We start from the raw sequence: 17,954 nt of genomic DNA on the forward strand, positions 1-17,954 counted from the left end.
AGGGACTGTTTCCCCCCCTGCCCCTGGGAGACACTATCCTTGCAGTGTTTTAGGCTGTTTTGAAATTCTTTTCTTTGGAACAATTTTTTCCCCCTTATTATCAAAGAGCTGCTGCTGCTCGCGAGGCTGGCGCACCAGGGGCCGAGGACACCAGAGGCACCGCTCGGCTGGTGAAAATGCAGATTGATGATGGCGCGTCCAGGGACGCGCCTTCCCTGTTCTGCAACCCGCACACACCTTGAATGACAGCGAATTATTCTCTACAGGTTTTTCCTGCGGGAAAGTACCCCGCGCGGCCGTTCGGCTTTCTCTAGAAAATCGTGAGACGGGCTCGGCCGCAGAAGAGGAGCCGGAGCGGCGATCCCGGGAGCGCTTCCAGAGAGCCCGGGGGCTCCGGCCTCTGCCGCGAGCGTCTCCTCGGACCGGCTGTGCGGGCCGCGGGCTGGGAGCGGACGGCGGCGGCGAAGAGACCGCGCGGTCAGACGTGAGCGGACTCGGCCGCCTGGAGCAGCGGAGGGCCCGGCTTTAGTGCTCCCCGCCGGGCAACTTTCACCGGAGCCCGCGCGGCCGGGGCTGGGCGGCCCGGGCGGCGTCCAGGGGGGGCGGGGGCACCACGTGGAGCACACCGGCTGCCGCCAGATGTGCCAGCCACCCGCTCCGAGGCAGGCCCCTCGGAGAGGCTCCAGCCCGCCCCGAAGCCCTGCCGGTGCTCGCAGCTGGCGGCCTTCGTAAAGAAAGCCCTCGCTTTCCGCCGCGCTAAGTCCCGGGGAGAGGCGGCGGCGCGAGCACTCCCGGCTCCCAGAGCGTGGCTCGAAGCGAAGCGCCTCGGCAGGAGGTTTGTCCCCGCCCGCACGCCGTGCCGCGCGGCCCCAGTGGTGGGGCACCGGGCGCGCGGCGGAGATGGGCGAGACCATGTCAAAGAGACTGAAGTTCCATCTGGGCGGGGAAGCGGAGATGGAGGAGCGGGCGTTCACCAACCCCTTCCCGGACTACGAGGCCGCGGCCTCGGCGGTGTTCGCCGCCGGAGCAGCCGAGGACACAGGCTGCGCTCGCCCCCAGCCCACCGCCGACGAGCTCGGCCTCCCTTTTCACAACGATGGAAAGGTGAGTCGGCAGCTGGCCTCGCCCGGGCCTTGGGCCGCGCCAGGTAGGGGGGGAATCCCGCCGATGGTAGAGTCCATCCGCCCCTCCCCGCCCCCGTGTGACGTCACCGCTCAGCGCCCGCGCGAGAGTCCCAACCTGGGAGGGCGCAGAGATCGGAGGCGACTGTCTCGTGGGCGCTTTCTGTCTTACGAAGCTGCGCTGCTTCCGGGAGGGAGGGCTGTGGGTTTTGTTTTGTTAGCCACGTTCCCTTTGATAGGCACCACTTTTGATATTAAAACTCATGCTTCAAAACTGAAAAGTCTTGCCAGCCTTAGCCAGCTTGCCCACACAGAAAACCAAGAATCCTTTTTCACAACTTTCTGTCCACTCAGCTTTTATCTCTTATTCTGGAACAACCAGTCCTTTTGCTTGAGGACACAGTTGCACTTTTTTTTTCTTTAACAAAAGACGTGTTCTTCATATTTTTCCTTATCCAAAGAAATACATTGTGTTTTTTCTTAGCCCACTTTTAATACACTGTTGTTTCCTTTTAACCTTGTTATTTCTATTTGTTTTAAGGACATGTATTGACTAGAGAATTCTTAATCCTTGGAAACCTTTATTTCTAGTAAAAACTAAGAAGTAAACAATTACGGATTGCTTGTTCCACAGGTATTCTGCAAATTGGCTATTCTATGAATTTCACGATTTCTAGAAGTATATTCATCCTTACAGTAAATTTTTCAGTGTGGCACACCTGTTTACCAATGAACTTAAATAGCTTTAGTTCCTTTAATAAGAAGCCAAAAGTAGCTGAACGTATGTTCAGTAATCAGTGCCTCAGAATTTTATTTGGAAATGATCTAGACATGATGTGGGAAACAGGCAAAGGAACTGTAGATAAAATTAAATTTCCATTTAACCTGCAGCCCATTGACAGATACTTGAGAAAGGCAGAGTCTGACATTCTTCCAGGAACTCCCACCTGTCTTAATGCTAGGTAGAGGGAAAAACAACTTTAGCTTGACAATAGCTAGGCCTCCAGGATCCTGTGATTCTTCTTTAGCAGGTGAAAGTCCTTTTGGAAACTTCCTTTACCTCCCCCAACTCCCAAGCATATTATCAGTCACCCCTCACAAGCACAGTGCAGCTCTTTCTGCCCAAGGGTCCTGTCCCCGTGCTTCAGTAAAACCACCTTTTTGTACTGAAGGCATCTAAGAATTCTTTCTTAGCTGTCAGCTCCAAATCCCAACACTCCAAACCACATCAGAGATTTTAATTTACCTGTTGTTAATAATTATGTGTAACTTATTAATGAGAATTTCATGAGACATTAAATAGGTAGCCTTCATATGAAGTTGTTTTTCTGGCTGACAAATTTTATAAGAGATAACATGACCTTATGACTAGTGCACCCAGATAGAATAAAAGCTTTATGTCTGCATTATATTTAATGCTGAGAATGTCGAGAACTGACCTCTGTGCTGTAATATGTAACATGAAGACAGAGTTGGAGAATAAAGAAGGAAAATAGTTTGTTACATTGCTGGGCAAATGAGGCTGCAACAGGCTAAGGCCTTTAAAAACTGCAAGTCCCCCACAGAAAAGGGCTGGGGTGGGGGAGGTTTATAGGAAAATACAGGATCTAGCAGGTTTTGACTGGAATTGGGTGCTGCCAGCCTCCTACCTCTTGCCTTTAGGGTGGTACCAGGTTCCGGAAACAAAAGTCCTTAAGAATGGAGGAAGGGAGCTTTGCAGAAGAGATGAAAAAGGTTACTTTAAAATCGAGCTTTACTGAAGCATTAGTGCAGCCATTTTGATTTTTGTTCAACTTTATGCTTTTAACTGGTTTCAGTAACCCTTAAGACATGCCTATTTTAATTGAACCAACAAAGTTTAACTGGCTTCTGTTTACCGAAGACTATCCTAGATCATGTGAATTTGAAAACCATTTGGATTCGTTTCTGTGTTTCTGAGAGTATACTTAATTTATGTAAGCACTTATTTTTCGTTACGCTAATTAAATAAAGCTCTTTTCAAATTAGTTTTGGCTGTAACATTTGTAGCTTAAAAAAAAAAAAAACACCCCATCGTTAACATACATGTATAGACATACATAAAAATACAGGAAGGCAAAACAGATCTTATGGTTCGGGGTTCCTAAAGATCTTGTAGAACATTTGCATCTCAAAGGCACAGAGAAAGGATATAAATGTCTGCAAAGGGCATATGTTTCCTAAGTCCAGATCTTTTACTGTATCTGCAAGACTTTTGAGATGAATAAGGTGAGTTCTGGGATTGGTAAAAAGGATAGATGGACTTTGAATGGGTTCGAGAGCTACATTGCTTTTCTGTAAAGCCTTATTTTGTAAGAGAAGTACAGTCGTTTTTAATTCCTCAAAGAATTGGATTGCAACCTGAATGATATCAAGAGGCTGACCTAGCCATCCAGCTATATTATCTTCAGTTTGCTTCTTCTGGTTCACTAGGTAGAGGGTAGAATCTGCATTTTTAACAAGCTTCCAGGGAATGCAGATGTTTGGGTTCACAGATCCCACTTTGAGGAGAAAAGCTCTAGAGTATACTCCCTCCCTAACCCCCACTTTAGTCCATTTAGAATCAAGAAAAAAAGCATTATATTTCTCTGGACAATTGAGAAGTGCTGATTTCCTTATTTTTCCCTAATACGCTATGAGGTTAAACAAATTTCGGAAGTAAAAAAGCATACACTTTAAAACAAAACCAGAAAATTGTATAAAGAATTATAAAATAAAACATTTCCAACAGCTCAAGATTATGTCAAATTATAGATACCATGTAAGAGTGTTCTTTATCTTCCTTTTTTCTCTGCTGAGAAAGCTTTCAAATTCTTAGGATCTGTCAAATCCTTCAGAATTGGCTCCAGTCTACCTCTTCAGCCTCATTACCACCCAGGGTTATTCAGGCTCCCTCCTCTCTAGTCATATTTTACCCCTCGCCAGTCTCTTAACGTAGTTTCTTGTAAGTCCCTGTGCATGCAGCTCTCTCCTTAATCTGTCAAATCTGTGCTGTTAAATTAATTAAACAAGGAGGCCATTACACACTGGGGTGGCTCTCATGCCCTGGTGGTCTACATAAGCAAACCAAGATCTAAGTCAATAAATACCCCACGGTTACAAAATCAAAACGCTAAGGATAACCAATCACAGACAGCAAAGTAGGCTTAAGCTACAGCCAGTCGAATAATTTCCGTCCTTTGCTTCTGTCTCTCCCCTGGCTCCTGTCAGCAGAGAGCTCCTAACCACTTCTGGTTTGGTGCTGTCCAATTCAAACTGATTTGTCCTTAAATAAATTTTTAATATGCCTCAGTTTATCTTTTTATCAGTTCTGGTGTCAGAAGAGGGACCTCAAGGTCCCTCCCCCCCACCTATGGGTCCCAGGTGCAGTGAACGACCAACCAGGCAAAAGTACCTGTTGAGCCCCTGTGGCTGCTTTCTCATTGCCTCTGGAGGTCGCCGCTGAGTCCCTCCTTGGATCCTAGCTCTGCAGCTTTTGCATTATGAAGCTTCTGACTTTACTTAAACATTTCTTTTTCCAGACTCAATCCAATTCAACAACCAGACTGGGTCTGGGGTTGGGTGGGGTCTGATTTAAAACTGAACTGGGTCCCATGTGAGAGTTCAGATGAGTAAAATTTTGTTTTAAGACTCAGGCTTAAAACCTTAACCTTATCAAAAACAATCTTGAATTACAGTGGCCACAATCGAGAACTTTTAACCATCCTAGATAAGCTTATCCATTTATAAGTTGCCATAGAGAAAAAGGGTGTCAGCCAAGCACATGCCTTAGAGGGTACAGGGAAAATTATTTCTCCTCCAAAGTTTGAGGACTAGGATGAGACCCACTAGGATATCCTCTCCAGAGCCTACAGATCCTGAGAAAACCGTCAGAAGCTGGCAAAACGTGAGATTCTTACTAGTCAGCTCTCCCAGATCTCTACCTGTGGTTCCGGGTCTGGAGAGGAAGGTCAATTTTATGTTGTCCTTTCCTTTCCAAATTCAAGTTGGCAGGAAAAAACATTTGTCAAAATTATATCCCTGAATGTGAGTCATGAATTGGCTTTCAGGTACCCACTGGTTATTGATCCTTTCTCTCCAAGGGACAGCTATTGCCTTCTTATTTTTCTCTTTTTGTGTCCTGAGAACTTGGCTTGGGTATCTGCCTGCCTGGAGCACACATGTCCTTGTGTGTGTAGGCGGTTCAGCTGTCAGGTGGGGTGCTCCAAAAATACGGCTGCACAGAAATGTGTGCTGAACTCCATTTGTGGCTGGGGTCCCACCACGTGTTGCTGGCTTTCAGAGAAGTTGTCTGAGTTCTTCCTTGGGCTATCTTTGGGAATGGCTCCAGATCTTGGGAGGTTAGTGTCCTTTGCACCCAATTTGGGATGCTTCTTGCATCCAAGGGGTTTCTCAATACAATCAGAAATATTTACTTTCAGAATCCCAACTGAAACCTGACAAGATACCTGAAAGGATTTTTTTTTTTTAAGTAGCTCTATGGTCAGCAGTTGGCCAAATGGAAGCTGATATTCAGAACCTGAAACTTTTTTTTTTTTTGAGACCTCCCCTAAGCTAAAATGAAACTATGTACCCAGAGGGAAGGAAAAATATTTTGGAGCCACTGTGGAAGAATTTACTAAACATTCCAAAGACACAGCTCTAAATCTAGAACATAAGACTCTTCTGATTTCCATCTTAGTTGAAAATCTTCTCCCTGATATAAAGAAGCAAACTGAAGATAATATAGTTGGATGGCTAGGTCAGTCTCTTGATATCTATCATTCAGGTTGCCATCCAATGATCCAGAAACTGCATGTAACAGGTCCCCAGGCTAGAGCATTAGTATGCCTTTTGCTTGGGAGGAGCACCGCTCTACAGTTTTGTTGAATTTTTTAAAATATGAACTTGGGGCACTTGGGTGGCTCAGTCAGTTAGGCATCTGACTTCTGCTCAGGTCATGATCTCATGGTTCCTGCTCTCAGCACAGAGCCCACTTTGGATCCTCTGTCCCACCCTCTCTCTCTACCCGTCCCCCGCTTGTGCTCTCTCTCTCTCTCAAAAATAAACAAACATTAAAAAAAAAATTTAATAAAAAAAGTCGGATGCTTAGCCAACTGCCAGGCACCCCACTCCTGCTGTATTTAAAGCCTTATTCATATTCAGCAGTTTGGTTCATGCATAACTTGAAAGCTTACCTTATGTTTTTTAGGATTCCTTTATATGTGCATGGTTTTTGTTTGTTTGTTTGTTTGTTTGTTTGTTTGTTTGTTTTAGAGAGAGAGAGCATGCAGAGCCGGGGAGAGGCAGAGAGAGAAGAGAATCTCAAGCAGATTCCAAGAGTTCAATCTGGAGCTCAATCCCAGGACCCTGGGATCATGATCTGATGTGAAATCAAGACATTTTACCAACTGAGCCACCCAAGTGCCCCATTTAAACACCTATTTACATTTCACTTTTCTATTTAAAGATCATGATTTCTTTACAGATTTCTGTTATTTCCTCAAACACAACTTTCATCAGAAAGTACAGAAAAGGGCCGCGTGGGTGGCTCCGGCAGTTGAGTGTCTGACTTCCGCTCAGGTCATGATCTCTGGGTTCCTGGGTTCAAGCCCCACACTGGGCTCTGTGCTGACAGTGTGGAGACTGCTTGGGATTCTCTCTCTCTCCCTTTCTCTCCACCCCTCCCTCGCTCTCAAAATAAACTTTTTTTAAAAATATAGAAAAAACAAATATTTTAGAAAGAAAATTATTACATATTCCTTACTTTTCATACAGGACTACTTGTTTTTTTCAGAAAATACCATGTCTTTCACCTAAACATCTTTTTTGTTTCCTCTTTGTACTGCAGCATAGAGTGCCTTCCCCTGTACTTTTCACATGGCAAACTCATCCTTCTAGAAGACTCATGGTAGATGCTACCTTCTCTGTGAAGCTTTATTTCATTTGTCATAGGAATCTTTGTTACTTGGCCACACCCAAGCCATTCAAAGGGTTAACTAAGTAAGTTGTGTTATTTCTCTATTGCTGCCATAAATTATTGCAAGTTTAGCAGCTTAAAACACCACCTATTTATTTGCTCACAGTTGTGAGGCAGAACTGGGAACAGTGTGGCTCAGCTGGTTACCTGCTTCGAGTTTCACGAGGCCAAAATCAAGGTGTCAGCACGGCCGCCTCCCTTTCCGGCAGCTCTGGGGATGAAATGCTTCTGGTCTCATTCAGGCTGTGAGCCCAAACTTGAAGAACTTGTGGGGGTAGCACTCTGGTCCTTATTTCCCTGCTCTTGCCTTCCAGGGGCTGCTCTTTGCTCCTTGATGCTGCCTGATTCTTTCTCATGCTCTCCTTGTGGCCCCTTGTCACCTCTCACATGTCAGGTCTCCCCTGTCTTCTTCACCTTCTCCCACATCCTTCCGACTCTACACAGAGAAAGTTCTTGCTTTTAAACGTTTATTTATTTTTGAGACAGAGAGAGACAGAGCATGAACGGGGGAGGGTCAGAGAGAGAGGGAGACACAAAATCTGAAACAGGCTCCAGGCTCTGAGCGGTCAGCACAGAGCCTGACGCGGGACTCGAACTCACGGACCGCGAGATCACGACCTGAGCCGAAGTCAGCTGCTTAACCGACTGAGCCACCCAGGCGCCCCAAAAGTTCTTGCTTTTAGAGGTTTGTGTGATTAGACTGGCTCTACCTGGATACTCTCCCTAAAGTCTTAGACTTGTTTCAGGTTCCAGGGATTGGGGCATAGATGTCTTTGGGGCTGTTTTGCCTATCATAAAAGTCCTTAGCATATTGGTTAAAAGTTTGGAATCTAGAGCTGGCTACCTGGGTTGAGATTCCAATTCTACCACTTATTGTTTGTATCACTTTTGGCAAATTACTTTACCTCTCTCCCTGTGCCTCATATTTGTCATCTGCAAAATAGGGGTAATAATTATATCTTACCTGTAGGGTTGTGTCGATGACAGTGACAATGACTGATGAAAGGGTACTAATGGACTTAGAGGACATACATTCTTTTAATGGAGCTTAGGAAACTTTCTGCACACAGCTATGCAAAGGAGGCTCAGCAGTGGTTTTTGTTTTTGTTTTCCATTGGAGGAACAAGCTTTCATGGACTTCTACCCTACAAAGTGCCCCACTAATGATACCCCCTAACCAAAGAAAGGTCTCCTCCAGTCTCACAGGGGTTGTTAATGCCTTTCCATCTCCTCTTCACCCTTCTGAACACTCTGGCTATACACTTGCCTACCTTCAGAAGCAAGGATTTAAGAATAGCCATAGTGAATTCCTGAAGGGTGAGTTGAAGATGGTTTTCTAAGATGTATCATTTTCCTAGAAGCTCCAGGCTGTAACTATGTATGAAATCTCTCTTCCTCTCTCTCTCTCTTTGTCTCTGTCTCTCCACACACACACAGACACACACACAGACATTTATTATGTAGCATCATAATTATCTTTATGTCTGTCTCATTAGACCAAGAGCTCTGGAGAGTAGGAACCCAGTCTTATTCACCTTTTGGCCCAGTAACAGTGCCTGGCACACAGAAAACAATGATTATTTATTTTTCAAAAGAATAACTGAATAATACTAAGCTCAACATTTGCTAATAATCCATATCGTGTTTCTGCTTCTTTTTCTCAACTTTACTTTTTATTTAAATTTTAGTTAACAGGCATTGCAATATTGGTTTTAGGAGTAGAATTCTCATCACGCATACAGTGCTCATCACAAGTGCCCTCCTGAGTACCCATCCCCCATCAACCCCCCTATCTTCTACCCACCTCCCTCCGTCAACCCATAGTTTGTTCTCTATAGTTAAGAGTTTTTTGTGGTTTATTTCCCTCTCTTCTCTTTTGTTCCCCCTTCCCATATGTGCATCTGGTTCATTTCTGAAATACCACATGTGAGTAAAATCATGGTATTGATCTTTCTCTTATTGACTTACTTCACTTAGCATAATATATTCCAGCTCCATCCACGTCATTACAAGTGGCAAGACTTCATTCTTTTTGATGGCTGAGTAATGTTCCATTGTGTATATATACCACATCTTCCTTATCCGTTCATCAGTCGATGGACATTAGGGCTCTCTCCATAGTTTGGCTATTGTTGATAATGCTGCTATGAACATTAGGGTGCATCTACCTCTTTGAATCTGTATTTTTGTATCCTTTGGTAAATACCTAATAGTGCAATTGCTGGATTGTAGGGGGATTTCTATTTTCTTATGGAACCTCTATAATGTTTCCTAGAGTGGCTACACCAGTTTGCATTCCCACCAACAGTGCAAAAAGGTTCCTCTTTCTTTGCATCCTTACCAACATCTGTTGTTTCTTGAGTTGTTATTTTAACCATTCTGACAGGTGTGAGGTGGTATCTGATCATGGTTTTGATTTGTATTTCCTGGATGATGAGTGATGTTGAGTATCTTTTCATGTGTTTGTTGGCCATCTGGATGTCTTCTTTGGAAAAGTGTCTATTCATATCTTTTGCCCGTTTCTTCACCGGGTTATTTGGTTTTTGTGTGTTGAGTTTGATAAGTTCTTTATAGATTTTGGATACTGTCCTTTATCAGAATTGTCATTTGCAAATATCTTCTCCAATTCCATCAGTTGCCTTTTAGTTTTATTGATTGTTTCCTTTGCTGTGCAGAAGGTTTTTATCTTGATGAGGCCCCAATAGTTCATGTTTGCTTTGATTTCCCTTGCCTTTGGGGATGTGTCTAGTAAGAAGTTGCTCTGGCCAAAGTCAAAGAGGTTGCTGCCTGTGTTCTCCTCTAGGACTTTGATGGTTTCCTGTCTCACATTTAGGTCTTTCATCCATTTTGAATTTATTTTTGGGTATGGTGTAAGAAAGTGGTCCAGTTTCATTCTTCTGCATATTGCCGTCTAGTTTTCACAGCACCATTGTTGAAGTCTGCCTTTTTTCCACTGGATGCTCTTTCCTGCATCCAACTTGTTGAAGATTAGTTGGCCATACATTTGTGGGTCCATTCATTGAACTCTGTTGTGTTCTATTGATCTATGTGTCTGTTTTTGTGTCAGTATCATATATCTTGATGATTACAGCTTTGTAATATACCTTGAAGTCTGGCATTGTGAAGCTTTGAGTTTTGGTTTTCTTTTTCAAAAATTACTTTGTCAATTTGGGGTCTTTTCTGGTTCCATACAAATTTTAGGATTGTTTTTGTAGCACCGTGAAGGATGCTGGTGTTATTTTGATGGTGATTGCATTGAGTGTGTCGATTGCTTTGGGTAGTATAGACATTTTAACAATGTTTGTTCTTCTAAACCATGAGCATGGAATGTTTTTCCATTTCTTTGTGTCCTCTTCAGTTTGCTTCATAAGCTTTCTGTAGTTTTCAGTGTGTAGATCGTTTACCTCTTTGGTTACTTTTATTCCTAGGTGTCTTATGTTTTTGGTGCAATTGTGAATGGGATTGATTCCTTTATTACTCTTTCTGCTGCTTCATTATTGGTGTGTAGATATGCAACCAAATTTTGTACGTTGATTTTATATCCTGCGACTTTGCTGAAGTCCTTGGTGGGGTCTTTGGGGTTTTCCATGTCGTCTGTGAATGGTGAAAGTTTGACTTTTCCTTGCTGATTTGTATGCCTTTTATTTCTTTTTTATTGTCTCATTGCTGAGGCTAGGATTTCCAGTAGTGTGTTGAATCACAGTGCTGAGAGTGGACATCTCTATTGTGTTCCTCACCTTAGGGGAAAGCTCTCACTTATTCCCCATTGAAGATGACATTAGCTGTGGGCCTTTCATATATGGCTTTTATGATGTTGAGGTATGTTACTTCTGTCCCTACTTTCTTGAGGGTTTTTATCAAGAAAGGATGCTGTATTTTGTCAAATGCTTTATCTGCATCTATTGAGAGGTTCATATGGTTCTTATCATTTCTTTTATTAAAGTGGTGTAGCACCTTGATTGATTTGTGAATACTGAACCAGCCCTGCAGCCCAGGAATAAATCTCACTTGATTATGGTGAAGAATTCCTTTAAAGTACTGTTGAATTTTGTTTTCTAGTATCTTGTTGAGAATTTTTGCATCTAGGTTTATCATGGATATTGGCCTGTATTTCTCCATTTTAGTGGGGTCTTTGTCTGGTTTTGGAATCAAGGTAATAATGCTGGCTTTGTAGAATGAGTTTAGAAGTTTTCCTTCCATTTCTATTCTTTGGAACAGTTTGAGAAGTATAGGCATTAACTCTTCTTTAAATGCCTGGTGGAATCCCCCCCTGGGAAGCCATCTGGCCCAAGAGTCTTGTTTTTTGGGAGATTTTTGGTTATTGATTTAATTTCTATACTGGTTATGGGTCTGTTCAAATTTTGTTTTTCTTCCTGTTTGAGTTTTGGGAGTTAGGGAGTTTCTAGGAATTTGTCCATTTCTTCCAGATTTCCCAGTTTTTTGACATATACTTTTCATAGTATTCTCTAAGTGTTTGCATTTCTCTGGTATTAGTTGTGATCTCTCTTCTTTCATTTGTAATTTTATCTATTTGGGTCCTTTCTCTCGCTCTCTTTTTTTTTTTTTTTTTTTTATAAGTCTGGCTGGGGGTTTATAGATTTTTTTAATTCTTTCAAAGAACCAGGTCTAGATTCTATGGTCTGTTCTAGCATTTTGTTGTTGTTGTTTCTTTATCATTTAATTCTGTATTCTTTATTATTTCCCCACTTCTGCTGGCTTTAGTCTTTATTTGCTGCTCCTTTTCTAGATCCTTTAGCTTTAAGGTTAGGTTGCTTATTTGGGATGTATCTTGCTTCTTGAGATAGGCCCGAATTGCAATGTACTTTCCTCTTAGGACTGCCTTTGCTGCATCCCAAAGGTTTTGGACTGTCGTGTTTTCATTTCCTTTCCTTCATGTATTTTTTAATTTCTTCTTTAATTTCCTGCATAGCCCATTCATTCTTTAGTAGGTAGTGCTTTAACCTCCATGTATTTGAGGATTTCCAAAATTTTTCCTGTGGTTGACTTCAAGTTTCATAGCATTGTGGTCTGAAAATATGCATATTATGATCTGAATCTTTTTGTACTTGTTGATGGCTGATTTGTGACCCAGTATGTGATCAGTTGTGGAGCATGTTCCATGTGCACTCAAGATGATGTGTATTCTGCTTTAAGATGAAATGTTCTGAATATATCTGTTAAGTCCATCTGGTCTACTGTGTCATTTAAAGCCATTGTTTCCTTGTTGTTCTTCTGCTCAGATGACCTTTCCATCGCTATAAGTGGGGTATTGAAGTGTCCTACTATTATGGTATTGTTATCAATGAATTTCTTTATGTTTGGGATTAATTGATATATATATTTGGGTGCTTCCAAGTTGGGTCATAAATGCTTACAATTTTTAGTTCTTCCCTTTGAATAGACCCCTTAATTATGATATAATGCCCTTCTTCATCTCTTATTTCAGTGTTTGTTTTAAAATCTAGTTTGTCTGGGGGCGCCTGGGTGGCTCAGTAGCTTAAGCATCCAACTTTGGCTCAGGTCATAATCTCATGGTTCGTGGGTTCAAGCCCCATGTCGGTCTCAGTGCTGACAGCTCAAAGCCTGCCTGTAGCCTGCTTTGGATTTTGTGTCTGCCTCTCTCTCTGCCCCTCGCCCACTCACAGTCTGTCTCTCAAAAATGAATAAATGTTAAAAAAAAATTAAAAATAAAATAAAATCTAGTTTGTCTGATGTAAGTATTGCCACCCCAGCTTTCTTTTGGTTTCCATTAGCATGATCTTCATCCCTTCATTTTCCATCTGTAGGTATATTTTGGTCTAAAATGAGTCTCTTGTAGGCAATATATAGATGGATCTTTTTTTTTTTTTTTTTTATCCTTTCTGATACCCAATGTCTTTTGATTGGAGCATTTAGTCCATTTACCTTCAGAGTGATTATTGAAAGATAGAAGTTTAGTGCCATGGTATTTTGTTACCTGTAGAGTTGGTGTCTCTGGTGGTGCTGCTCTCTGGTCCTTTCTCGCTTTTGTTACTTCTGGTTTTGTTTTTTTGTTTTTGCTTTTGTTTTTTCCTCTACTTAAGAGTCCCACTTAAAATTTCTTGCAGCGCTGGCTTAGTGGTCAGAAACTCTTTTAGTTTTTGTGTATGTGTGTGGGGGGAGGCGGGGGGAACTCTTTACGTCTCCTTCTGTTTTGAATGACAACATTGCTGGATAGAGTATTCTTTGCTGCATATTTTTCCCATTCAGCACTTTGAATATATGTTGCCACTCCTTTCTGGCCTGCCAAGTTTCTGTGGACAGACCTGCTGGGAACCTGATTGTTTTCCCTTATGGGTTAACAATGGGTTCTTGCAATGGGGAACTTTTGGGTTCCCTTTGCTGCTTTCATGATTCTTTTTGCATTTTGTGAATTTAACCATGATATGTCTTCATTATGGCCAATTTTTGTATAATTTAATGGGAGTTCTCTGTGCTTCTGGGATTTTGATGTCTGTGTCTTTCCCCATTTTCAGCTATAATTTGCTCACATAAACATTCTTCCCTTTTTTCTCTTTCTTCATACTTTGGGGCTTTAATGATATGAATATTAATACATTTTAATAATTGCCGAGTTCCCTAAGTCTGTCTTCATGATTCCTGACCTTTGTTTCTCTCTTCTCTTCAGCTTCATTGCTTTCCATCATTTTATCTTCTCTGTCGCTAATTCGCTCCTCTGCCTTGTGCATTCTTATTTTTATGGACTCCATTTGGGTTTACATCTCATTTATAGCATTGTTAATTCTGCCCTGACTGGATTTTAGTTCTTTTATCTGTGCAGAAAGGGATTCCCTGGTGTCTTCTATGCTTTTTTTCATGCCCAGCTAGTATCCTTATAATTGTTGTTTTAAATTCTAGTTCAGATGTCTTATTTATGAAATCCCTCACCACCATTTCTTCCTGTTCTTTCTTTTGAGGCAAATTCCTCTGTCTTGTCATTTTAGAAGAAGAAAAAACAAGAATAATAATAATAGTATTAATAATAGAATGAAATAAAAATTAAAATGTTGAAAAAAATCAAATAAAGGAAGCTAGATCCTAGGTGTGTTTTTGTCTGCTTGTTAATTAAGAGAAGCTTGATAGAAAATAGAGAGAAAAATTTAACAATTACGATATAAAAATAAAAAGCAATAAAATAATATAAAAACAAAATTAAGTAAAAAATCTTGCTCTTTCTGAATCCAAGAAACAAAAGAAAAACAACAAAAACAGAGGCAACAACCACAAAAAAAAACGAACAAAGGAAAAGATCCAAATGAAGCTAGATCCAGTTTCTCCTAGAGCTGAAACTTTGCAGCAGTCTATTATCGGTTGACTAAGCACATGGAAGGGATTTGTGCTGATCTCTGGGAGAGGAGAGATTCTCTGGGAGAATCTGCTGCTCTGATTCTCAGACCAACTTGCCCTAGTGGAGGTGTGTTTTGAAGGCACAGGGGGCAGGGCTTGGTGGAATGGTTCCATTCTCCACTTGATGGTGGTGTTTAGCTCCCTGGGGTTGATCAGTGTCGGTGGGCCAATGGTGAAAATGGTTTCAACCCACTGTGTAGTCTCCAGAGTGGGAAGTTCTTGCTGTCACAGGCACGTGACCAATTACTCCCCTGTGTCCCTTACTTCCATCAGCTCCCTGCCTCTCCCTCTCTGTGAGCTATCTGCCTACCATGTGGCGCCTCTCTCCAGAGTTTTATATCAGGCACAGCTGTGTTTCAAAACCCCACACTTCAGAGACCCCCCCGAGGTAGTAATGCACACTGATCTTCTGGGGGGAGCATCTTGCCCTGGCCAGGGCCAGATTGTTCTCCAGAAAGGGTTGCGCCACCACGCGGTGGCAGCAGCTCAGAGTTTATGGGAAATCACAACACACAATTGGTGCCAGTGTTTGTTGCCTTCAGCTGGCATCTCTCTATTCCTATAGAGTTGAGTGTGGTGGCTTGATGGTGCCCACCAGGTCTTTTGCCCATGGAAAGGCTGGGTCACCTGTACCAACTGCACTCCGAATAGGTGAATCACTTCTTCCTGGCGACCCTGGGAATCCTTAGACCACGCTGTTCGCCCCACGGGCTCTGCCCTCATTCCTCGATGGAGCACCACCAGGGGCTGACCTCTGAAACTTCAGACTCTGCTCTCCGCTGTGTATAAAATGCTGGCAGGACTGAAACTCTCTCCTTTTTCCCCTATCCATAGTTTTGGGGAACAGTTTTCTTGTGCAGTCCCGTGTGTTTTCACTCTTTCTAGCTGCTTTCAGGGGGTGTGCTTTCTTGCACCAACCCAATGTGCTGCTCTCTCTCCCCCTCTGTCTTTCTCTTCTTTATGACAGCGGCTCCCTCCCTTCTGTGGCACCTTGGCTCTTCTGTCCCCCAGTTTACCTCTCCACATCATGTACCTGCCATGTGCTCTCCCTCAAATTATGCAGATTGGTCTGTTAATCCTCAGATTGAATTCCTAGGTGTTCAAAATGGTTTGATGTTGATCTAGCTGTGTTCAAGGGACCAGACAAACCCAGGGACCCTTACTACTCCATTTTAACTGCTCCCTCAAATGTTTTATAGGTATCTGACGGTTACAGAAAGAGACACAATGTTGGGTATTTTATCATATGTTTAGTTAACACATCAATTATGCTTTATACCATGATTCAAGAAAATCTGGGCCTTTATCTTCAGTAAGAGGTTTTTTTTTTAATGTTAATCCATTCTAATCACCTATAATATTTGTAAAATTTATATCTACTTTTTTTTTCCCCCAAATGCAACACAGAACATAGCTTATGAACTTTCTGAACTGAACCCACAGGTTGTGTAAAATCTAGAGTAGAGACAGAGAGGTGCAGAATATGTGCATATGTTCATGTTTTAGGGAATGACATAATAGAACAGAAATTATTCCCCTTAATTCTTGTGAGGTAATGTAGAAAATATCATGCCTAAAAAGGAGTTTAATTTCCTTAAACTTTTATCAAGCCTGTATCTGGGGTAATTTGCATGCTGAAATACCACACAGTGTCTTTATGTTTACCTGTCTTATTCTTTTCTTTCTCTGAATAGAGCTGTCTTATCCTAATTCCAAGATTTATTACCATGAAAAACATTGTGAAGAAGAAAAATAAATCTCATTATAACATGCATTGCACACGAGTGCAGTGACACCTGACAAGTTCTGTTATAGCCAGTAATTAATACCTCTTCCAATATAGTTTTGCTTTATAACATTTTGGAGCATCCTTGTTGGGGAACATTGCCTATTATGTAGGAAAAGAACATTTTCTTCTGATTGCAATGCAATTACTAAAAAGCAGTCTCTGATCAGAGGTAAAACCTCCAAAATTCTTTAATTACTCCTGCTTTTTCTATATTATGTGGCCGATATGTATTGTATTCATATGGTGTGTTTGAGGGAAGGCTGTTAAGTCTTTTGAAAATCTAATGGTAAACTGTACATATAGAATCAAAGATTTCACAATAATTACACAGCATGGGGAAGCCCAGGAACTTTGAAATTAGACCATAGAGTCAGAGCCCCAAGAGTCTTGTGACTTTGGGTAAGCCTCAGTTTTCTCACCTAAAAACAGAAAAGCGTTTGGTGATGTGAAGAGTAATTGAAATATCATGTAAAGCACTTAGTGCCAGTCATGTTATAAGTGCTCAGTAATTGTTAATTATCTTTATATAATACTGCTATTAACTGAGATGAGCCAGTTAAAAATTCTCCTGGTATGGTAATCTTTATCACATGCAAACAGAATTCTGGCATAATAAATTTTCTTCTTTGTTTATAAGAGTGTGGTTCTCATATAAACAAATTAGAAGTTTCTTTTATGAGGAAGAGAAAATAAAGAACTAGAAAAGCCACCTCAAAGCAGAGGCAGACAAATTTTTACAGTGAAATTTTGGCAAGTATTAGTAGGGATTAAATAATAATAAGTCTTAGAGCTACATTCCAGTGGCATTTATGAGGAATAAAGCATATACTTTGGGATAAGGTTATTATAGCAGAGCCAAGACTGTATATAAATATGAGTTCGGCCTGCATTCAGCTACAATAAACAGAAGTCTCAATTTTGGAAGTATCTTAATCAGCTTATTTTTCCCATATAGCAGGTCTGGAAGTACACAACTATTGGTGTTGACTTATTTCGACAAGATCAGGGCCTGGATTTATGAGATCATTTTGGTGTTTCTCTCATCTTCTTTGTGTTTAGTAGAAGATGGCTGCTACAGCTCCAGACTGCATGTCTAATTTTATAGCAGGGAAAAGGGAAAAAAAAGAAGGGAGTGCCAGCTGTATCCTTCTCTTTCATCAGGAAAGAGAAGAACCTTCTAAGAGGTCCTAGAAGACTTGTACTTATGCCTCATTGGTCAGAACTATGTCATGTGTCTGCCCCTGGTCCTAAGGCAGCCTAGAAAAGCAAGTAGCTCTTCTGGGGCTGGATGCATTGCTGCCCTGAATATAATCAGAATTCTGATGGTAGGGAAGAAGAGTATGGGAAATTGACCTGGACTGGGTACCATCTTATGGGTAGTGCCATACCGGGTATCAAACAGGTGCTTCTCCAGTCTTTTTCTTGTCATGCAAATTATTCTGTATCCCTTTGATTCACAGTAAAAGCCAAAGCACAAGTCTCATGAAGTTCAAGCTAATAACTTGTAGTTAAAAGGTCTTCAGACAGTTAGATGGAGAATCAGCCATTCTTGTTGGCATATTCATTAACAGCAGTAACATATTAATTCTTCTGGTTCATGAACACAGGATCTCTTTTCATTTGTTTGTCTTCAGTTTCTTTCATTTCAGAGTTATATAGTCTCATAGTCTTATAGTCCACCTCCTTGGCAAAATTTATTCCT

General features: G+C 41.7%; 1 protein-coding gene across 1 annotated transcript in view; it reads left to right on the plus strand.

The window, feature by feature from the left end:
• The first annotated feature begins 515 nt into the window (after nucleotides 1-515).
• The window catches only part of LANCL2 (LanC like glutathione S-transferase 2), a 57,591-nt gene continuing 40,152 nt past the window's right edge, over nucleotides 516-17,954 (plus strand). Inside the window, exon 1 of the mRNA XM_047095842.1 lies at nucleotides 516-1,104. Coding sequence (XP_046951798.1) covers nucleotides 901-1,104 — 204 coding nt within the window. The 5' untranslated portion in view covers nucleotides 516-900. The remainder of the gene's footprint in view (nucleotides 1,105-17,954) is intronic.

This window comes from Lynx rufus, unplaced genomic scaffold (assembly GCF_022079265.1).
Source record: "Lynx rufus isolate CCGP_SWC_20201006 ecotype Redwood Valley unplaced genomic scaffold, mLynRuf1.p SCAF_4, whole genome shotgun sequence".
Lineage (NCBI taxonomy): Eukaryota > Metazoa > Chordata > Mammalia > Carnivora > Felidae > Lynx > Lynx rufus.